This window comes from Mastomys coucha, unplaced genomic scaffold, assembly GCF_008632895.1.
Source record: "Mastomys coucha isolate ucsf_1 unplaced genomic scaffold, UCSF_Mcou_1 pScaffold17, whole genome shotgun sequence".
In the NCBI taxonomy this organism is placed as follows: Eukaryota; Metazoa; Chordata; class Mammalia; order Rodentia; family Muridae; genus Mastomys; species Mastomys coucha.
In genome coordinates this window covers 5,308,611-5,331,989 of record NW_022196899.1, presented here as the reverse complement: position 1 = coordinate 5,331,989, position 23,379 = coordinate 5,308,611, and the positions used below count along the sequence as shown (strand labels likewise).

Below are 23,379 nucleotides of genomic sequence, written 5' to 3'. Positions count from 1 at the left end.
CCCTCATCACAAGGCTGAGGGTGTGGTCCCAGGGTTCTGGGCACCCTGCTCCAGTGGAGCAGACAGTAAGACCTGCAGCAGTCTGAGAGAGGCAGCCGCGGTGTCTTAGTTATTTTATGGATCTGATTCAAGAATTATCATGGAGGAGGGAAGGAAACTCCTTTATCAGATGGCCTGTAGACAGATCTGTAGGGAGTCTTCTGATAAACGCTTAATGTGGGAGGACCCAGCCCACCACAGGCAGTACCGCCCCTAGGCAGGCAGTCCTAGATCATTTCAGAAAGCAAGCTGAGCAAGCCGTAAGAAGCAAGCTACTAAGCAGTGCTTCTCCTCGGTCCTGCTTGAGTTCCTGCCTCCAAATCCTCGAGTTCCTACCCTGACTCTTCCTCATGAGGGACTAAGATTTATGGTGAAAGACATGAGTTCGCTCCCAAGTTGCTTATGGTCCTTGTGTTTATCGCAGCAATAGAAAGCAAAGTAGGACAGACAGAAATGCAGAAGGCCACATGATGGCTCCCTCCACTTCAAGCTCCCCCAGGTTCAGCTGACCTGTGGCCGAGTTCCCTGGACCAGTCTACTTTCCCTTTTCTGGCTTGCCTATGCCCTGAGTAGCATTCCAATCACTGCACCAGAGACAATGATGAAAACACGGACAGGAGGGAGACAAGAAGCTTCAGGACTATGGAAGTAACTAGCAGTAAAGATCTGCCTGTGTTACACTAAGCACTCTGCACTCTGCAGAAGGGGAGAATAGTATGAGAAAATGTACCAATGATTGTGAAAATCCACCAGGCATCTCAACACTGGACAACCTGTGAAATAAGACTATAGCAACCAAACCGTAATTTCCTAAATCCTGTGTCTCCAACCAAATGGGGGAGGGCCATGAAATGGAGAGTCATGTTCCTAGACACAGAGGTAAATGGGTGGGGTTAGAGAACACACACCGTCAAATTTATGAATGTACATTTGTGGGCACATATTGGGTTTTCTTTGTGAGGGCTAATAGTAGGCAACTGCTGCATCTGAATGTGTGTCATGTTGACACCATCCACTATGAAAGTGGGGAGCACATCTCAGCCACCCTAAGTTGTGAGCTCCTCAGAGAAGAAGGCCTTAATGAGTGTCACAGGCAGAATCCAAGCTACGCTTCTAGGATCCTGGTCAGGTGTTCTTTGTACTGCCATCCAAATGGCAAACAAAGCTGCAAATCTCTCTCTGTGTGTGTGTGTGTGTGTGTGTGTGTGAGAGAGAGAGAGAGAGAGAGAGAGAGAGAGAGAGAGAGCGCAAACATGGAGGGATGGGGAAAGGGAGAGTGATATATGCTCCCTTCTCCAAATAGCAAGGTCTTCAGGAGGTCCCTAGAACTACAGGAGAGTACCGTGATGTTGCAGGGTTGAGCCGTTCCCAGGACAACTGTCACGTCTTACTTTCAGAACCATTGTAAAGGCCAAAAGCATTACTTTTCATTTAAACATAGTTTTTAGAAGGAGCTACCACGATCAACAGATCTAACTACTTACGGTGGATAAAGACGTCAGAGTGCTAGCAGTGGTGGGTGAGGCTGTTGTGTTTCTGCATAGGTTATGGTTAGACTTCATGATTTGGGGACTATGATTTCTCTTTTTCTGAATCTTAAAAATATTGAACAAAATGTCAAATTGAGCCTTGTTTTCTTCAATCGTTTTCTTAAACACATCCTTTTGCATCTTTGGTACCCAAATGTCAAAGGTTTAAGAATCACCGTGGATCACAAGAAACCAGACAGGAGATGGCAAACCAGAGTTGTCCCTGTGCATCAACACCATCACCCTGCCCAGAGCAGAGCAGAGCAGAGCAGAGCAGACTAGACTGGAGCGCAGTCTACAGGACAGAGACCACCGCGGCATGTTCTGGTTTGAGTCTCACGTTGTGTTCCATGCCTTTCTTAAGTGTGTTTAGATATAAACACAAACACACTTTTTGCTCTCTCTTGTTGTGTTCATGTTCTGATGTGTAGACAGATTCTCCCTTTGTAGGCCAGCAGGCTAGCCTCGAACTTGTGATGCTCTGATCTGGGCCCCGCATCTCTGTGTGTTAAAGCACCGCCACTCTACTCCTCTCTGCCTTTTCTCTAGCACTCAGTACACCTCTTAGTACACCTGTTCACTTGTCTTTCCTGATTGTTCTCTACTTCTCTCTCCAACAAGGGCTCGGTAGCTCCCTGTGCACTCCAATCTTAGAGCCTTGCTTGGGGCTGGGAGGAAAAGAGCAGGAGGAGCTGAGGTTAGCCCTGAGGGGAAAGGTAGGTGTGGATAAGGGAGACAGGTTATCAGGTAAAGGTGCTTAGCTGAGCAACCCTGAGCCTCCAAGTTCCACCCCAGGAACCCATGGAATGCACAAAAAAGCAGGTAAGTCTACTAAACTTATTACACATAAGACTCTAAAAATGATTGTGTATATTAACTTTTTAGCCTACAAAATAAGAGCTCTTTGAGACTTTCATGCAAGGTATTTTGATAATATTCACCCCCAACTTTCCCACTGGACTCCTTCCAGATCTCCCCACCTCTTAATTCCCCAACCTTGTGACCTCCTCTCTCTCTCTAAGTTTAATAACGCATCTACTTTAGTTTTGGCTGTTCACATACTTACTCCTGGGTGTGGCACTGTCCATTAGAGTGTGGCTGACCTCGCTGGCGTCACACCATTAAAGACAACTGCCTTTCCCTCCCTTAGAAGCTGTTACCTGTCCATCGCTTCTCAGGGACTCGAAGTCATGACTCAGCTGAGTCAGCTGTTCCAGCTCCTGTAGGACACCCTCACCCATATTCCTGCAGATGACCCACACTAACCCTCATTCACCAAACTCACCAAGATAGACTTTGGTGGTATCTGCACTTTCATCCGCCATGGCTTCCCTATCTGGGGCAAGTTGATAAGTGAGTTTTTTCTCCCCGGGAAAAGTTTTGTCACATGATGTGGATGATGAACCAAAGTGCAGTTCCACTCAAGCCCCTTGAGGGAAGCAGTGACTTTATTGGGCTCACTTACAAACATGAGGGGAGGAATTTCTTACAGGAACATGGGTGAGCCCGAAGCAGTTGTACCACCAGAAAGTCTTACCCCAGCACGAATGATAATTTACCCAAAGCTGCATAGATGGGGGTCTCCCCTTCGGTTAACCTTCTGTACTCTAACGTCTTGGCTGGGACAGAGCCAAGTGCAATTAGGCAAAATCCCATACAAGTGGCTGGGGAACAGCCTGACTCATGGAGAGGCTTTGTGCCCACTCCTCCTAAGGACAGTCAACCAGCCTGATGTCATGCAAGAATCACAGCTATTCTGATGATCATGGCAGCTGTTATGTGAGTTGAAACAGTCTATAAGATCTCCTCTGCACCCCTACCACAGGTTCTTGAACCACCTGCCCACCTCTGCCAGAGACCCCATATACTTAGCTGCCTCTTTCCAAATCATCTCCCGGGACCAACCAAGCAAGCTGGAGGAGAGCAGTTCAGCGCCTGGGGCTGCTCGTGGAGGCTCACTGAAACCATTCCTTTGCTTCTGGGAGGGTCTAGCTACATCCAAGACATACCCCCACAAATTACAATGCTCCAATTACAATGTTTGCTCACACTAAATTCCTGAACAGAATATTTACAGATGAAAAGTTCACTAGAAACTCTGTGCGTTTTGAGTTCGGTTTGAGGGAGATAAATCCCGGGGTGGTGTCTGAAGTGGGACAGGGGAAAGCTTGAGGGTGCACACCTCTGCCTCATTACGCAGGTACTTCTGCTTTCACTGTGGCGAGGTGTTATCAGAGCTTCGGGAAGTGAAAGGAAGGGCGGATAAGGCCTTTCAGAAAGGACCGGTGGCCTGGTGCCTCACAGGAAGTGAGAACAAGGTGGCTTGAAAACACACCACTATGTTTGGATGTGATTACTTAAAACGGGCATTTTCTGGCGGTAATCAGTTTCTGGGAAGACAACGTTCAGTTTAGAATCCTTGTCCTCATCTCTATTTAGCGGTTGGAAGGCACCCCAAATAAACATATAACGTGCCCCATCCAGTGTCGAGCAAGCCACGTGATGTTCAACCTTCAAGAACAATGGGCGGATCACGCAGACACCTTTTTACTCAATAACTAATAAACAAGGCCCTTCCAGCCCTAGCCCAAACCCGTGGAATTTAGGGGCACTGTGATCTGGATGCAAATGTCTGCTTTACTACCTCCAAAAGTGGCAGTCATTCATTCTAATGAAACTGGCCTTCTGCTGGCTTACATCATACTAAAAGCTGAAATAACAATCTTGACCACTTGGGGTGTTGCTTCTTCTAGCCTGGGACAATGCCAGTAGACCAAACCAAGAGCAGAAGACTTTTTTTTTGGAATTCGGCCATATCACCAGGTTAAGGTCCTCGGGTGGCAAGTGGAAGAAAAAACGTTGGAGGGCCAAACTTGCACAGAGCAGAGAACCGAGGCAAGGCCTACAACCTGGCGTTCAAAGGAGCCTGGTATAGAGAGGGTCATGAAAACGTTGCAGGAATCTCCGTGGCTGAGGACTCACGTTAGGACCTGACCCCAAACCTCGGGTTGGCACACCTGGTGGGACTCCGCCTGAGCACCAGCGTGATCGCGAACCACTCTGAGCAATCTCTCAAGCAAACACCTTCCTGTCGGCTAAACCTACGCTCTGCTCTTCCCACCAGAAGGAGACTTGGACCCAGGGGCAAGGGTGGCCTCAGCGTCCCGGCCAACTGCTAGGAAAGCCGGCAGATTTTCAGAGAGCGCGCGGGTCTGGGAACTAAATCCAGTCCGGGTTTTCTCTGAACGGGAGACCGGGAAGGCTGCGAGGACTGGGGACGAGGGGGGGGGGAGGAGGCGGCGAAGACACGACACCAACAGCTCGCGCCCAGGACACCGCGGTAGGCCCCGAGCTCGCGGGCGCAGGGCCCGGAGAGGCGCGCGCCGGTTCGGCCGCCGGCCGCATGGAGCGCAGCGCAGCCTGCGGCTCCGGGGCGGCGCTGGAGGAGGTAGCGGCGGCGGCGGCGGCGGTAGCGGCGGCGGCGGCAGCGGTAGCAGCGCGCTCGCTCACACCCACCCCCGCCCGCGGCCGGCGCGCCGCCCCGCCGTAGCCGCCGGCGTCCCCGCGGGCCGGGCCAGCGAAGGCGGCGTCCGCGCGTCTGCCAGCCAGCAGCCGCGGCCAGCCCGGGAGGCAGCCCCGCAGCCGCGCGTCTCAGGGCCCAGCCGCAGCCCGCGAGGAGCCCGGCGCCCCGGCCCGCAAGCCCGGCGCAGGCATGCAGGCCAGGCGCCTGGCCAAGCGCCCCAGCCTGGGCAGCCGCCGCGGGGGCGCCGCTCCCGCTCCCGCCCCGGAGGCCGCCGCTCTGGGGCTTCCGCCCCCGGGCCCCGGCCCCAGCCCCAGCCCCAGCTCGGCGGCCGCACCGGGAAGCTGGAGGCCGCCTCTGCCGCCGCCACCGCCGCCGCCGCGCGGGACCGGCCCCTCGCGCGCTGCCGCCGCCTCGTCGCCGGTCCTGCTGCTGCTGGGCGAGGAGGACGAGGACGAGGAGGGCGCGGGCCGGAGGCGCAGGACGCGCGGGCGGGTACCGGAGAAGCCCCGAGGGGGCGCGGAGGAGGAGGACGACGACGAGGAAGAGGACGAAGAGGTGGTGGTCGAGGTGGTGGACGGCGACGAGGACGACGAGGACGCCGAGGAGCGCTTCGTGCCTCTCGGACCCGGCCGTGCGCTTCCCAAGGGCCCGGCCCGGGGCGCGGGGAAGGTGCGTGCGAGGTGCCCGGGTTCGGTGGGGGGCGCAGCGGGTTCGGCAGGGCGCCTGGGAGGCCGAGCGGCGCGGCGCGGCACGGCGCGGGCCGGGAGGGGTGTGTCAGGCGGCCGTGGGCAGCGCGCGGAACTGCGGCTGAGCGGCGCCCCGGCGGCCTGTGGTTACTCAGAGGCCGGGTGGTTTCGTGGTCCCGCGTGCGTGCCGGTAGGGAAGGAAGGAATGCTTCTCCGGGCAGGGTGGGGGAACTTAGGAGCTGGACGAGGTTGGAGTCCCGATCGGCGGCAAGGCATTGACATTTTAAATTCTGCTCTGGGGGACCCAGTAGTCTGCCTTCTCTTGTTGAAGCTTCTGGAATCTAGCCAGCAACCTGCAACACCTCCTTTCACCTGACAACAGTTGTTGGTCGGGTTCCATCACAGGCGCTTGTTGAAGGAGCCGGGAGCCTGGGCAGCCCACGACCCAACTTGTGCAGGTGTTGTTAACCTTGGTTTCCGCGTGTGTTTTGCAGCCCCCTCCCCATCCCGGTGCCTTTTTCTCGCCCTCCTTAAACTGGACACCCTTAAGCACTTACCTCCACCCCCGCCTCCGTAAGATTACAAAAGAGGAAAACGGGAAAGGTGTTTGTGTTGTGGGGGGAAGGAGAGGGGTGGCGTTTAAAATGAATGAGACTTTCAGCTGAGAATTTTCACCAAGTCCCCATCCGCGCTAAAAAAGCAACGAGCGATCTTTCCGTTTGTGTATCTTCAGGAAGATAAAGGGTTTATTATTACACAACTGTCTGGCTGAGCTTCCGAGCACGCTATTGGACAAAGCAAACTGCGTTGAGGTTCATGCACCGTGTATGTTGCTGAGAAGTTTTGAGGGCAGCAAGTGGCAAGCGATAGCGAGTGGTTTCTCTCCAGTGTTTCTGAAGACAGCAGGATAGCTAAAAATTCTTGGGAGTGTTCAGAAGAAGATACATATAAACAAGCGAACTTGACAGAGGTGGTGGTGGTTGTTTAATATCTCCGTGCCCGCTCCAAAGGAAAGTTAAACAGCAGTTAGCATTGTCCAGCAATAGGTGTGGGAACGTTTTTTTTTTTCCCAGACCACCCTGAAGTATGACTGGCTCTCGGTGTGAGAAGACGAGCAAATGGTCATTTGGGTGATTGTTTTTGACAGCTGCTCGTTGGAATCCGAACTGTGCCCACACTCATTACTGCTGCCTGCTGAAAAGCCTGCTTTGTGTGGCAACAGGGTATAGCCGGATTTGAATTAAGTTCCATAGCATCAGTGACACTGATTAAGGCAGAGTGCTCCCCTGAGCAGTGTTGTTCGTACACACTCAAAATGTGTCTGAGGTGATTATACTAGTTGAGATAGAAAAATTAATACGTTATGTCCTGTGATCCAAGCAGGCCCAGCGTAGGAACGAAATCAGTTCTTTAAATGCAGAATATCTAGGGTGTGATTGTTAGCATTAGCAGAAAAGATTTTTCACATCTCCAAATAAATTCAAATTTCTTTCAAATTTCTAACACATTTCTTTGCTCGCAAACTTTTATAGCACATTGCTTACAACTTCTTAGACGTTACATGATGAATATACTGTGGTATAATTTATCTTCTTCTTTTTTTTAATCACTTTAGAGATGTCCTGATACTGCATCTGAAGAGATTTTTTTTTTAATGGAACATAACAAATAAATTTACCTTTCTGTGTGTTCATGTGTTCCACAGATACTGAGCACCCACATTGTGCCAGGTGCTGATCGAGAACACAGTAGGGCATGACTTTGGAATTGTTACACATAATGCACTTCATCATAGCAGCTGATAATTGGATAACATAAGTGTGATGCCAGGGGCCATGATTTGTGCTGTTGCTACTAATCTCTCACCCGCCTTCCCGAGTGGGTCCAGTGATCACACCAGAGTTTGTTAAAGCACAGAGAGCTAAGGGCAGGCGTTAGTGGTGTCTTTGTCCCTCTTAGCAAGTGACAGAACCGAGGCTGTTCTGTCTCAGCATGGGAAGAGTCCTGCAGATTATCAGCGAGCAGATGAGAGAGAGAGAGAGAGAGAGAGAGAGAGAGAGAGAGAGAGAGAGAGAGAGAGCAAGAGAGAGCACTAGCTAGCTCTCGAGGAGAGCAGGCGAGTGAGCGAGCGCGACCATGCTATGGAACACTTAGGGAAGTTGGAGGAGAACTCTGTAGAGTGTGTTTCACATCCACCTTTCTGCTTTCCAGAGTTCAAACCCAGGTTGTCCTGCTTGCGCGGCAGCAAGTGTCCCCACCTTCTGGAACCTCTCAGCTGGCCCCGTCTATGACCTGCAGGAAAATACCTCCAAGAATTCTGTTTCTTCTTTCCCGCATAACCGTGTGTGTCTGATCTAGGAGCTGTCACAGAAATTGTCACGGAGATGGTGTGTGGGACATGTGCTATGGGTGTCTGGCCTTGTAGTGAGAGTATGGGGGGGGGGAGGGTCAGGGAGGGGTGGAGATGTCAGCCCAGTGGTTTTGAATCAGCCTGCTTCTCCTGCCCGCTGCTTCTGTCTTACAGATGTAAATCAAGGGTACTTGGTGCCTGGACTGATCCCGCTGAGGTGCTTGGATCAGGACTCAGAAACGGAAGTAAGGGAGTGGGGAATGGGAAAAAGGACGAGACAGGATTGCCTGACAGGCCTAGGCTAACACCTATTTTAGATTCTAAAAAGAAAGAGAAGGCTTGGGGGTGGCAGGGTGAGGGGGGGCGGTAGGCAGTCTTCTTGGGAGGGGACATTTGATCTTCAAGCACAGGATCAGAGGCAGGCTTGGGGTAGTAAGGAACCTGCAGCCCCGAAAGATAAGAGTCTTTGGGAGGTTTTCTTCCGGAAAGCCGCCCAGGGGGTTGGTATTTTTCAAAGCCCATACTGCGGGGGAGATTAGAGGCCAACAGTGGGAGCTGAGAAAGCAGTGGGGTTCTGTAGGAGACACATTTCTCAGGGATGTGAAAGCTGCCCAACATCAGCAGCTGGCAAGGAGCGGGGTGGTGTTAGGACAGAGTGGGCCATCTCAGGGTCCGCTGTAGAGCTCGGGGGGTGGGGGTGGTGTTAGGACAGAGTGGGCCATCTCAGGGTCCACTGTGGAGCTGGGGTGGTGGTGTTGTTAGGACAGAGTGGGCCATCTCAGGGTCCACTGTAGAGCTCGGGGGGTGGTGGTGTTAGGACAGAGTGGGCCATCTCAGGGTCCGCTGTGGAGCTGGGGTGGTGGTGGTGGTGGTGGTGTTAGGACAGAGTGGGCCATCTCAGGGTCCGCTGTGGAGCTGGGGTGGTGGTGGTGTTAGGACAGGGTGGGCCATCTCAGGGTCCACTGTGGAGCTGGGGTAGTGGTGGTGTTAGGACAGAGTGGACCATCCATCTCAGGGTCCACTGTGGAGCTGGGGTGGTGATGGTGTTAGGACAGAGTGGGCCATCTCAGGGTCCACTGTGGAGCTGGGGTAGTGGTGGTGTTAGGACAGAGTGGACCATCCATCTCAGGGTCCACTGTGGAGCTGGGGTGGTGGTGGTGTTAGGACAGAGTGGGCCATCTCAGGGTCCACTGTGGAGCTCAGCGTCTAAGGATGCTTGGTGGCCTGGGTGAAGGAAGTGAAGAGAGAGGAGGAGCTCCCGGCACAGAGGATGGCCCCATGCTCTGTTTGAACACCCTAGGAATGAGGTGACCGGAAACTTTTCCCTGGAGGTTGCTGGCAAGCTTAGGGTGTGGATCAGAAAGGAGGAACTTGAAAATCACCAGCATGTTGAGGTCAGAGGTCATATAGTAGGCTCACAGAACAGCACCTTGGGCCAGGCTCTGAGGCACGACCCCAGTTCAGTAGGGTTCTAGGAGAAGCGGGTGCAGGTAGTTGAAGCAACATCAGATATGTACAAAATTGAGTTCAGTGCAGAGACCAGAGAAGAGACAGCTCCAACAACTGAGACTAAGGAGCAGGGACGTGTACTCAGATGTTCACCTAGTACAGAGACATTCATGTGTGCCAGATAATAGGGGACTTAGTGCTGCTCTTTTTAACGTTCATGTCTATTTTAAGTGTATGGGTGCTTTGCTCACAGGCATGCATGTGTACCGTGTGTGCAGTGCCACGGAGGCCAGAAGGTGTCAGCTCCTGGATGACTGGTGTTACAGGTGGTTGTGAGCCATCCTGTGGCTTCTGGGAATTGAACCAGGGTTTCTGAAAGAGCAACCAGTGCTCTTAACCACTGAGCCATCTCTCCAACGTTCCCCCCCTTCCCTCCCCAATTCTTGATAGAAGTTTGTGTAGTTAGTTGAGTGGACAGAGCCGGGAAGTGAAGGTGAGGTTGTTAGGGTTTTCCATTGCAACTCTTTTTGCTACATTTTGTTCACAGAACAAGAAGGGTCTATTTTGTTTTTTCCAGATGAGATGAAGTAAGCTTTGGAATAGTAACCATGATTTGAGGCCTTTCCCGAAAGAGGGCATTCCTGTTGGTTTTCTGTTACTTTGTAACAAATCACCAGCCATTTCTGCCTTCCAAGACAGCAAAGTCTTCTCTGAGTTAAGAGTCCGGTTTTAGCCTGAACTTTGTCTGTTGCTGAGTCTCACGAAGCCAAGGGTTAGATGGGTTAATTTCTCATCTGGAGTCTAGCCTAGAGAGAATTCTAGGTTCAGAATGAAGGGCAGAATTCAGTTTCCCTAAATGTGAAAGACCAAGGACCCCAACTTCTTGCCGAAGGCTTCTCATGAGTGCTCCATCACTCCTGGAGTTCATTTTTCCAGGTGCCACTTCCTACAGTTGTTCGTTCGTCATGTGGGCCTCTTCAGCATGGCCTCTTGCTTTATCAAACAAACAAGGAGAACCTTGGGACCACCAGTTTCATAGGCTATCTGCCGTGGGTAGAAATGAACTCCATTGCCTTTGCCATACTGTCTTGGTCAGAAACAAGATTACATGTTCCATCCAATCTGAAAGGCAGCAATTGTACAAGGGCTGAAGAGCATGAGGGTATGAGGATCACTGGGCATCCTTGGGTACCCTGAGAAGTAGGAGAGGAACAGAGAGAAGAGGGGCTTGCTGCACAGGGAAAGCCCGGGAGTGCTAGGAGCCCAGGTGGAAGAGGGCTGCCCTTTGAACTCTCCAGTGAAGTGGATAAGGCAGAGAGGGGGAGAAAGGGAGTCCAGCTGAGGTCCATTTTCTGGACATACGATGTCAGGTGATGGAGTGCATGCCTAGTAGCGTCTCTTCTCCTGTGCAGCAGAAGAGCAGGAGTGGAGGAGGGCAATTCGCAGGCTAGTTGAAGACCTGCCTGCAGGTGTGAGGTGATGCATGAGAGAGCAGGAAAGCCAGTGTGCTAGGGAGACAAAGTGGAGATGCCAGTGGAGAGCCCAGCTGGGGTTTGTGGTTCTGTGTTTATAGAGCAAGAAGCCTGCCTGGGTGTGTGGGTTTCCTGGCTTCATGCTCTTGCCTCCTGCACAAAGTGAAACTTATAAAAGGAATCCTAGCTAGCACACACGGACTGATTCCCATGGCCAGTGCAATTGCAAGGCGCAGCCTTATTGTAACCTTTCCATGGCCCCCATAGCTGTCTGTGGCATGTACGGCAGATGTTGCCCTTAGTTTTATAGAAGGGACAAAGAGCTAAGATGCACTGCTGTTCATTCAGCGGCAGACCAGGGACTGGAGTCCTGGCTCTTGTCCCTGTTGAGTTGCCTGTGGGGAAGGAAAAGCAGGATTAAGCAGGGTTGGGTTTCTGTGTAATGGAGAGAAAGAGAGGGACTGGTTCTTGCTGGAAGCTGCTTGGGCTCTGGCTGCCAGGAGGGACCAGGAGAGGCAGAATCATAAGGGTGGGGGAGGAGTAGTGAAAAAGTCATGGAGGAAACAGGGTAAATCAACAAAGCCATGTCAGTTGGATTCCAACATTAAGAGTGTTCACCTGCATCCATTTGAAACAGGCGTTCTAAATATTTCATCTGAAGGAGGACTTCCTGAGAATGTAACATTTGAATTAGGGGGGAACCCATCTTCATCTGAGGATACCAACTTAGGCATTATCTTACTTCAGCATAGATGGTTGCAAATACAGGCATAGCTTTGCACCTGTAGCCCAGGCTTTTAATCACAACTGTTCCCTTGTGGTCTGCCTGGACTGGCTGTGTCTAGGTTCTTAGCATCCTATTCAAATAACTGGAAAAAATGCAGATAAATAGTAAAGTAACAAGAAGCCTTACTTAATTTATTTAAAGAGTATTATGGTATGTGGTGGTGGTGTGTGGTGGTGGTGGTGGTGGTGGTGTGTGTGTGTGTGTGTGTACACATAGCTACACATGCTACTGTGCATACTTGTGGAAGTCGGAGATCAACTTTGGGGAATTGGTCCTCTCCACTTTGCTCTGATAGGTTTCTTGTCTGTGTCGTGTTGTGTACTCTGGGCTAGCTGGCCTGTTGTCTTATAGGAGATTCCCTTGTCTTTGCCTTTTGTTGTGTAGTAAGCATGTTACATCCACCTTATTTACTTTTGAACTTTGATCCTGAGTATCACACCCAAATGCTCTCTCCCTCTGGACCTTCTCACTGTCCCAGTATGTTTTACTTAAGCGAATGTACAGATCCACTACAAGGAATCGTGGGCCCTTTCAGCTAGAGTGGCAAGAGGAGCAGTTCTTGTCTGAGGCTTCCTTCTGTGGGTTCTAGGTTGCTAAGGGGAGTAGTGATTAACAGGCTTGAGACACTTAGTCTTTCTTTAGTGTGTATATCCTTTTCCACAATGCATCTGCTTTAAGTCATCATAAGGTGAGGAAAATAGGGGATTTCCCCCACAAAAGTTAACTTGGGGGATATAGTTTGCCTTGCTGTACATGTAGCCCGAACTGGTTCAAATTGGCCTGGCCCCTGCCCAGAATTCCCATATATATATTACTAGGATATTTTAAAATGGAAACTAAGCTCAAAAGGGGAATTACCAAACTTGGTAAAGAGAGGGTGACCTATTCCATATTTTTCAGTCAGAAGTCAGGGTGTACATGCAGCTCAGTGCAGGTAGGGGTTCCCGTTGCTGACTACCTTGCTAGTAAAGGTGTGTGGATTTAGCTCCAGCCTAGGGATTCCAGGTTCCTAAGCTTTCCATTTACTTGGCTGTTCCAGTCTGCAACCTCCAGATGTGCATCTGGGAGCTACAAGGAGATTTTGTGCCAGACAGGTGAGAATGTAGAGAAATTGATGCTACTTATGTATCTGTGTTGTAGCCCTCTAGTACTATAGTGCTTAGTCTTTACTTGAAACAAGAAGAGACACTTTGTATGTATTACAGTGTTTTGGTAAGATGCCCTTGCATATCTGGAACCCTAACAGTGCTCCCGAGAGAGTCTGTAAAAATACTAAGTGACACCATGAAAAATTCTTCAACTAGTGTTTTACTAACAGACAGTAAAAGGGCAGTGTCAAACAGAGAAGGATTTAATAATATCTTGATATTTGGCAAAGACAGAACAGCTGGGAGCTTAGATAACAAGGCCCAGGATGGTGCTTTTTAATGCTGTATAGAAGTTTAACCAAGCAGAACCTAGCAACCTAGAAAGATTGATAATTCACCGATCTAATAAATTCAAGAGGAACTGTAGGGCGCCGGGTGGCAGGGAAATAAAAGAGTGGGAGAGAGACCCTCCTCCTGCCAGAGCTCAGGGGCACTGGCCGGGAGACACGCGACACTGCCCGCATGTGCTCTCCACACTGCCAGGTGGGCGTGTGGCTGTGGGAAACCACTGGATCCCAGTCCGTGCTGGTGGGAGCGAGCAGTGTGGGGTCCCTGGACCTCATGGAGGCCAAGGATGACAGATTCTTGCTCTTGGGCATCCAAGGATGTCACTGGATACCGAGGAAGAGCTGATAATGAAGTGGGGGCTCCTGCGGGCAGCTCCGTCAGCCCCGGGGCTGAAGGGAGAAAGGGGCGGGGAGAAAGAGGGCACCAGGTGAGAGTCCTTGGTCCGGTCTGGAGGCTGGAAACACTGGAAGGCTTTCCTGTAGGAGATGAGACGTGGCTCTTTAGGGGAAGGCCTAAGCCATTGCTCTAGCACTGTGAGTCTAGAGGAAAGGAGGCAGTCCATGGTTTTAAGGTGTTTTATTGTAGAAAACACACACACACACACACACGGGTGGGGGGGAAGAAATGTAGAGATCGGCCATAGCTCTGTGGAAAGAGGGGGAAGGGAAGGGGAGAGAAGAAGCAAGAGGTGAGAATAAAGACAAGAATGAAAGCAAGAACTTAAGAGAGAGGAGGGGCAACAGTTCTTTTTATAGGGGGCTTGGCTACCTTCCTGTTCCCAGGTAACTGTGGTTCATACCTGGCTGTGGTCAGGTAACTGTGGGAGCGGAGCACAGCCAGAATACCAGGAGCTTGGGGCATCGTCTACATGACAGATAGCCACAGGATTATGGAGTTGAGGGCTCCTGGTGTCAGGCGCCTAGTGTCTGGGGTCAAAGCTCACTGTTCTGTCCCTTGTAGAATTTTCTACCCAGTATCTGGAGTAAACCTCACTCAACCAGAACGCAGACTGCCTTTCACCGTCCAGCAAGGAACCTGGATACAAAAGATTGCTGCACGTCCACTAAGATTCCCTGTATTGAAAAACTGTGGGGTTGGTGAGATGGCTCAGCGGGTAAGAGCACCTACGGCTCTTCTGAAGGTCCTGAGTTCAAATCCCAGCAACCACATGGTGGCTCACAACCGCCTGTAAGGAGATCTGATGCCCTCTGCTTGTGCGTCTGAAGACAGCTACCGTGTACTTATTTAGAATAATAAATAAATCTTTAGGCCAGAGCGAGCAGGGACTGAGCAGGTGGGGCCAACGGAAGCGAGCAGGGTCTACCAGAGCGAGCAGGTTGACCAGAGCTAGCACAGGTCCTAAAAAAAAAGTCAACTCCCAACAACCAGATGAAGGCTCGCAACTATCTATATAGATAGCTACAGTGTGTACTCATGTATATAAAATAAAATAAATTAAAAAAATAAAGAAAAACTGGGGGTCCCCAATGGAGGAGATGGAGACAGGACTGAAGGAGCTAAGTGGGTTTACAGCCCCGTGGAGGGAGCAACAGTGTCAACGGGCCAGACGCCCACCCCCCAGAACTCCTGGGGACTGGACCACCAACCAAAGAGTACACATGGAGCGACCCACAGTGCTGGCCGCATATGTGGCAGAGGATGGCCTTGTTGGATATCAGTGGGAGGAGAGGCCCTCTGGTCTGAGGGTGTTCGATGCTCCAGTGTAGAGGAATGCCAGGGCAGGAGGATCCGAGTGGGTGGGTGGGGGATCACCCTCATATAGGCAGGGGGAGGGGAATGGAATAGGGGATTTCTGAAGGGGAGACCTGGAAAGGGGAAAACATTTGAAATGTAAATAAAGAAAATATCCAAGAAAAAAAAAGAGAATGGTGTAGCCTTAAAAAAAGAAAAGAAAAAAAAAGAAAGAATGCTTTCAAATGAGGTAATGTGTATTAGCACTGCCATTCTCAGGGTCTGTGGTGCTGACTGGCCGAGGTATGTGGCTCTGCTCCAGCTCTCCAGGGGTGTTCAGCACATCTTGCAGCTTATCTCTTGACCATCAGATGATGCAAGGGGCCTTTGGCAGGGATCCTGTGTCCCACCCTACCTTCTGGTTTTCTAACGCCTGCATGCTTTGTAAATTTTGTTGGCTCATGCAGAAAGTGTGCGCTAAAGATCCTACACATAGTTGTCATTCACAGACCTGTAGACTGCTGGGGTTGGAAGGGACATGGAGATTATCTAGTAATCTGAACTCCTTGCCTTGTCTGCGGAGGATAAAGACTTTGCATGAATGAAATACCTGTCCAACTCTGGCTTCTGATACAGAAGCTGCTCACCACTAGCCATTACCCCCCTTCTGGGATTGTTCCTTATGCCCAGCGATGATCTTCACACCACTCTGTTGGAGTTGTGGATAGAAATGTCAGTTTTCCAAAGTAGTCTATCATTGTTGCTTGTTAGCATCAAACTTTGAAAAGCTCTGTCTCCCGTGGTATGGCGGGCGGGGCTTGCCTGGTTTTCCATTGGTATGATTATGCCTGAACTTTTAAAACCTGGGGACTGGATTCAGGCAGCAGCCCATCTCAGTCAGATGAGCATGGGCCCTGGGCTCTGGAGGTTACGAGGGAGGGGGAATGCCCGCCCTCCCTGCCCTGCTGCTCGTGTAATGTAGAACTTTAGATCTGTGTGGAACACTCTTGACCCAGTGACACTGAGCTTGCCTAAGTCAGATCTTCAGCTGCCTCTTAGAGTCTCTTTTTGAGGTGAATACATGGTTTCTGTCTGACTTTCTGAAGAATTTCACAGTACTTGAAAACTCTCACAACCAGCCTTGTGGCTTAGCCAGTTGTAAACCAGGATGATTGCTGTGCATCTGCGGCACATGGTTGCGCTCATTCTTTAGTTAGGAGATACTTGGTGTGCACATGGAAATAGCAATGCATAAGCTACTTCTGCTCCCAGGAAGCCTGCAGTGCAACATGACGTAAAGGGAGGTATGAAGTCCTCTGCCCTCTTTCTTTCTAATGAGATCATGACTAGTTCTTCCTAGCCAACTTACCGAGTCACAACTTGGCATGTAATTTTGATATAGACCTTAAAACAATGGCAACCAAACAATTTATGTAAAGAAAATTCTATGCTCTGGCCAAGAGGTAGTTCCTGGACTGACTTGGCAAGTAACCTCAGTTGTTGCTCTTTAGTGGGTTAAGAAGGAACAGAGTATAACTCTGAGTATGGGGTAGGACAATTAGAATGATTCAATTTTTCCACTTCACTGAAGGGACTGTTTTGAAAAACCATGTTAGAATTTGATTGTAGAGATGTGTTTATGTGTAGGTGTGTGTTCATGTATATTCTATGTGTGGAGGCTAATGGTCAGGTTAGGTGTATTATTCACTATTAATTAACTTTAAGAACAAATGTATTTTTTTCTATTGTGTATTTTTTGGGGGTAGTGCATGTATGTCTGTATACCACATACAGGGGTCTTAGATCCCTCCAGGACTGGAGTGACAAACCATGTGAGTTGCCATGTGGGTGCTGGGAAACAAACCCAGGTTCTCTTCAAGAGGAGCAGCCAATGCTACATAGCTCTAATCCCAGCGCTTTCTTTTTTGAAACAATGTATCTTACTGAACATTGAGCTATTCAGTCAGCTAAAATGACTGGCTCGTGAGCCCTCTATATCCACCTGACTGCTTCCTCAGCCCTGAGGTTCCGTGCATGTTCTGCCACGCCTGGCTTTCCATGTGGGTCCAGGGATTTGACACCACCATGGGCTCATGAGTGTGAAGAAGGGGCCTTCCATGCTGGCCCTGTGAGGGCTTTTCCAGGAGACTCCTGGATATGCATGCTTCCCCAATGTTCAGGGACAGTACTGTCTCCATTTTAGGAGACTGAGTAGCCAGTCAAAATGATGTGAATGCCAGATGTGACAGCATTTTAAACTTATTCTCTCTCCTTCCTCCCTCCCTTCCCCCTCTTCCCTTCCTTCCTCTCCTTCCTCCCCTCTTTTCTTTATACAGACTGTATATCATAAAATTTTATCTGCTAAATCTTGCAGTCAGGATAACTGTGCATCAGTGGGACCTTCATTGTCCTTTTCTTAGTAAGACCCACAGGAACAAGCTTGAGTCCAAGCAGAGGACCCTGCAGTGTCCCCACCTCACTGCCTGTTCTTTCTCTGTAGATCAGGACACACACAATGCAGAGCAGGCTCTGGCTTCAAGTCTTGTCTTTGCTACATGCTGGGGTGTAACCTTTCCCAGGGATATTACTGCTCTGTGCTTCAGTGTTTTTTAGGGTCCCAAGTCCTGCTCCTTGGTATACTGTGCTCTCAAGGTGTGAAGCTACTTAACCATCTGAGCTCCGGGTGCGGCAGTGAGCTTGAATTTTCCCTTCCAGCCCAGAAAGCTGCCAGTCATTTATCTATGTATCTCGTCTGTCTAAACATGTAGCTCTTGTACTGCAGATACCCTGTAGCTCAGCAGCGTGGGATCCCTCTATCACTGTGTGTTGTTGTAGCCTTCTGTAGACGTCTAGTGATGTCACTTCTTCTACTTGTCATGGCTGAGAGGCCCTGGACTAGGGGCTTGCCCTTCCTAGGTCTCTGTGGTGGTGGCGTCTTGGACTTGGTAAAGAAGTTATTCTTTGTTCATGGAGAGGACAGCGATAGTTAGCCTAAAGTTTACTGGTCCTGTCTCTTTTTTTCTCTTGTGTAGGAGCTGCTCAGCAGGGGAGAAAGGATTCTGAGGGAATCATTTCTAGAAAATCTAGTAAAAAACAGATAATAGATTTTTTCCAGTTACAAGATATTTCAAAAACAGTAGTGAATTGGAAGGGTAATTGAATACAGATATGAAAACACCGATGCTGCTATAATGGAGAGACTGAGCGTGTGCAAGGGCCATTGTCAGTTTCTAAAGTAAATACAGGGCGGTCATTTGTATATTATACATTCTCTTTAGACTGTCTACTCCTTCATCTCCAGAGCACTTTTCCTTTGGATGTGTTTGGGAAATACTGATTTATAATTTCCCTTTTCAATTGGAGAGCCAGAAGTTAGTGCCTATTGGCTTGAGATAAAGAGCTAAAAACCTGGGCCAGGGAGATGGTTCAGCAGGTAAACGTGGATGCGTGTGTTATGTCTGATGATCTGAGTTCAACTCCCAGAACCCACATTAAAAAAAAAAAGTCAAGTGTGTGGTGCACATCTGTAATCAAGCTCTCTATGACAAGGTAAGAGGTAGAAACAGAAAAATCACTCGGAAGCTTATAGAGCAGTTGACCTGGGGTACACATAGTGCAGTGACAGACGCAAGAGAGACCCTGCTGCAAAACAAACTGGAAGGGGAGAATGGCTTCCAAAAACTGTCCTCTGACCTCTACACATTTGCTATGGTATATGCCACCCCCTGCCCCAGTATTCATACTTCATAATACACTAAGCTTAAAGATTTGTTGCTGTTGTTGTTGTCTTGTCTCACTATATAAATCTGGCCGTCTAGAACTCACTATATAGACCACATTCGCCTTAAACTCACAGAGATCTGTCTGCTTCTGCCTCTGCCTCCCTGCCTCCCAAGTGCTAAGATCAAAGACATGTACCAGCACACCCTGCAGTTTGTGTGTGTGTGTTTGTGTGTGTGTGTGTGTGTGTGTGTTGTGTGTACCATGTGAGGGAGGGTACCTGCAAAGGTCACAAAAGTATGTCAGGTCCCATGAAACTGGAGTCACTGGCATTTGTAAGTATCTTGACATGGGTGTTGGAAACTGAACTCAAGTTCCCTGCAAGAGCTGCAAGTGCTTCTAAGTAATGAACTCTTTCTCTGGCCCATTTTAAAAAGAGAATGAAACTATCATCATCATCATCATCATCGTCACTGTCATCATCATCTTGAGGCAAGGTCTCTTATATAGCCCTAGCCAGTTAGAAACTCATAGAGATCCACCCACCTGTGCCTCCTGAAAGGTGGGATTTAAGGGATATACTCCCGCATGGCGGCTCTCACCTGTAGACCCACCTCCTGTTGAGGGAGGAGGCTCACTTGAGCCTAGGAGCTGGAGGCTAGCCTTGGCTAATATAGTATGATCCCCCTCATGCATACTTTACAAGCACAAAGAAATCATTTGTTCTTAGTGGGCCTGACAGACAGCTGATTCAGTAGTGAGTTTCTTTTTTGTTTTTGTTTTTGTTTTTTTGGTTTTTTTTTCAAGACAGGGTTTCTCTGTGTAGCCCTGACTGTCCTGGAGCTCACTTTGTAGACCAGGCTGGCCTCGAACTCAGAAATCCACCTGCCTCTGCCTCCCAAGTGCCAGTAGTAAGTTTGTAAGGGAATTATTTTATCTAGTACTTTTTGACTTTTATAACTATAACCCCCATCCTCATGTGCAACTTTCTTGGCCAGATAGGCTCAAAGATGGATCTAGGATTGGAGACAGGGAGGTTTAAGAAGTACGGTTGTAATGGGATCTAAAATACCGATAGAGCAAAACCACAAGGAAGGTATAATTATTAATTTGGTTTATGTTACCAAAGAAAATGATTGACGTTCCAGGGCAGCATAAACGGAGGGACTTTTGTTCACTGGGATACCGATCGCCACCACGGAACAAGGGCTCCCCGCGAGAAACCCCGGTCTGTGGCACTGAACCCCGAGTGTTCACTGGGATACCAATCGCCACCGCTCTGTCAGCACTGAACCCCAAGCGCCTTGGATACAGGCTCCGGATGCTGTTTCTGTTCTCTGATACTCAGTAGTTATAGCTTACAGGCTCTCCTCGCGGCTAGCCTCAGTTGACCCTCTTGATAAATGCAGAGCTCGATGACATTTTTCTTGTTTTATGGATGTGGAAAACAAGAGAAATGGCAGCTTCTGTGGAAAGAAATACATATGAGGTAATTTCATATCAAATGACACAGATATTTGTCAAACATTTCAGACAACAGTTGGGACCAACAGATTTAAAAAATAATTGGAATCGGTACCTAAGCAACAATGGAAATTTAAGGAGAGGGGGGCTGTTTTGGATCGACTTACAGATTGAAACAACGTGAACTGCCTTGTTCCTAAGTTGTCAAGCCTCCTGCGGCGGGTGCTGTGCAAGTCGGCTCGGGGTCGCTCACTGAACACTGTCGAGTTGCATGTTTTCTATTAATTTGGGTCGAGATCCAAAGTTCTTCAAATGCATGTTTTGGACAGTTTTTTTCAATTAGTAGATTCATGTTCTTCCAACTCAGAGTGAATCTAACAAAATATTAGAAAACTAATAAAAAATTTGAATGACGGTCTTAAAACTTAAAAACAATGTGAATCGTGTCTACTTGCAAGGAAAGTAGTCTTGTTTTTCGTATAGTGTGTGTCCCTGTCAGGGACGCAGGGACAACTGTCTTGGTAAAATGCTTGCCATGCAGGCATGATGACTGATCCATCTGCAGAACCTGGGTGTAGAGGCTGCCGTGGCGATGGTGCTTATGGTACTATGCTGGGGATCAGAGATAGGTGGATCCCGGAGGCTGGCGCTCAGCCGGCTTTGCCTGATTGGGGAGTACCAGGTCCTACTAAGAGACCCTCCTGTGCCAAAAGTGACGGGCTTGGAGAGACGAGATGGCTCACTGAATGAGAGCACCCGGAGTTCTACTAGAGGGCCCAAGTTCAATCCTGCCTTCCACATTGTTTTTTATAACAGGACTTAATTTTTACTACGATTTTAAAACTGTGTGTGCAGGTTCCTGAGGAGGCCTGAAGAGGGTACCAGATTCACCTGGAGTTGTCCAGTGTAGGTGCTGGCAACTGAATTTGAGTCCTCTGCAGTAGAAGCCATCTCTCCAGCACAAAGATGACATCTGCCTTTAATTATATGTATGTGTGTATGGCTTTGTCATACACGTGTCATACACATGTCTCTTTCGTGCTGGTGCCTATGAAGAGAGTAGTAGGTCCTCTGGAGTTGGAGTTGGGAACTTAAGTCCTGTAAAGCTGCAGTAGCACTTTGGTTTTTTTTTTTTTTTGGGGGGGGGGGCGTCCAAGAAAGGGTTTCTCTGCACGCCCTGGCTGTCCTGGAACTCACCCTGTAGACCAGGCTGACCTCAAAGTTAGAAATCTGCCTGCCTCTGCCCCCCAAGTGCTGGGATTAAAGGCGTGCGCCACCACTGCCCGGCTTTATTGTTTTGAGACATCTGTCCTGGAACTCATTTTGTAGACACACAGAGATCCACCTGCCTCTGCCTCCCATGTGCTGGTATGAAAGACCTTGTGTCACCCTGCCCAGCCTAGCCGTAAGCACTTTAACTGCTGAGCCGTTCCTCCAGCCCTTACAGCTTTTGAGATAACGTCTCTCACTGGGATCTGGGACCTGCAGGTTAGGTTAGGCAGCTGGCCATGAGTCCTAGGATCCTCCTGTCTTCCCAGCCTTGGGATGGCAAGAATGCCGTCTCCACTCAGTGTTTACGGGGGTGCTAGGGATCAAGCTCAGGCTCCCAAACTCACTCATCAGATCTGTACCAACTGAGCCATGTCCTCAGTCCTCAGCCCTCAGCTCTTACAACGATATAGTCCTGGCCTCTGAATCTGAATGCCGCTGTTGTTTGTACAGTGACCGACACGTGTCACTGTACAGAGACCAGCACCCATCTGCGGTCACGCTCAGGGTCACCTGTTGTACCCTACCACCCAGTGATTCCTTTTGTTTTCAGTGCCACTGAGTCTTCATTTGTTCATTGTGATTTCTTCGGGAGAAAGATGGAGCGAGGAGGAGAGTTCTAGGAACCGTGGGAAAAGAAGCCTGATAGCAAAGTAAACCCTTCAGGAAGTATGGCCCAAGCATCAGGTTCACCGTGACTCCAGGGGCTTTAGCATCCATGACTTGACAGATGGGCCCCCATCTTTCTTCTCGACTCTTCGTAACTCCCCAGATAACGTTTTGGTGTTGAGCAGTAACTATAGAGTTGAATTACACCCAAGCTGCATTGCTTTTTGGTCCTTACTGTATAGCTTTAGGCTGGCCTCAAACCCTCACTGCTTGCCCTAGTCACCAGAGTGCTGGGATGGCTCGTAAGCACCATGATGCCTGCCTGGCGTGCTAGATCATCTTGTGGCCATGGGGACGTGAATTTCTTCTGGGTGGGTCAGATAGACACTGGTCTTCCCTCTTGAGGACCGTGTGGACCTCCGACCCCTTTGCTCCTCATTCTCCATCCTGGAGGATTTGGGGTAACCCTACAGGTCAGGTCTGTGGAGATCTAACGGTACTGTTTGCCATGAAGGCAGTAAAGAATTGACTTTCCCAGAGGATAGTGGATTGGGAACAAGGATAGAGAATTCTAACTTCCTATAGGATTTCTTTTTTCCAGAAGAACCCTGGGCTGAAGTCACCCCAGGAGTTACGTATATATGTGTGCCTTGTTGCCGTTTTGGCTAAGGGTCAGGCAGGAGCTTTGTGAGGGGTGAGAAAAGTCCTTCACTGTTGAAGAGTGGCCCAGCTTGCATCTCAGGTACTTTTCCATACATAGGATTTCCTGACAAAAATGCTTTTTTTATTGGGGCTGGAGAAATGGCACGGTGGCTGAGGAGCGCCGAAATGGCGTGGTGGCTGAGGAGCACCGGCTGCTCTGGCAGAGGGGCCTCTGTCCATGCAGTGGCTCAAAGCTGTCTGCGGCTCTGACTTGAGGGGAGCGTGTGCATAGACGAAACATTCCTATTTACAAAATAAAAATAAATGTTCAGAAGTGCTCATTTTTTTTCTCTTTCAATCCAGGAAGAGGTTTGTAAAACCAAAACAAATGCCCTAAAACATGAAAAAAAAAAAAGAGTACTATGTCACTATGATACAGAGACACCAACTTGACTGCACAGTGGTCACAACATCCCTTTGTGATGTAAAAGGCTCAGGTTAGGTACATCACAAAACTGCAGTACGGAGAGGCACGGTCTGGGGAAGACTGAACGGGATCACATACGCAGCCCATGAGTGCATTAGGTTATGTCTGTCCCATTTCAGCATTTGGATGTGGTCAGTAAGGCATACGTGCACTGATCAAACAGAGTGTCCATAAAACCCTCTGTACTAGCCACCCAGTAAGGGGCGCTGGCATCCCAAGGAAGCT

General features: G+C 49.5%; 1 protein-coding gene across 1 annotated transcript in view; it reads left to right on the top strand.

Annotated features, from left to right (window-relative positions):
* Positions 1-5,159: 5,159 nt before the first annotated feature.
* The window catches only part of Znf704 (zinc finger protein 704), a 215,207-nt gene continuing 196,987 nt past the window's right edge, over positions 5,160-23,379 (top strand). The window contains exon 1 of the mRNA XM_031376332.1: positions 5,160-5,760. Within this exon, the coding sequence (XP_031232192.1) occupies positions 5,281-5,760 (480 nt within the window). The 5' untranslated portion in view covers positions 5,160-5,280. The remainder of the gene's footprint in view (positions 5,761-23,379) is intronic.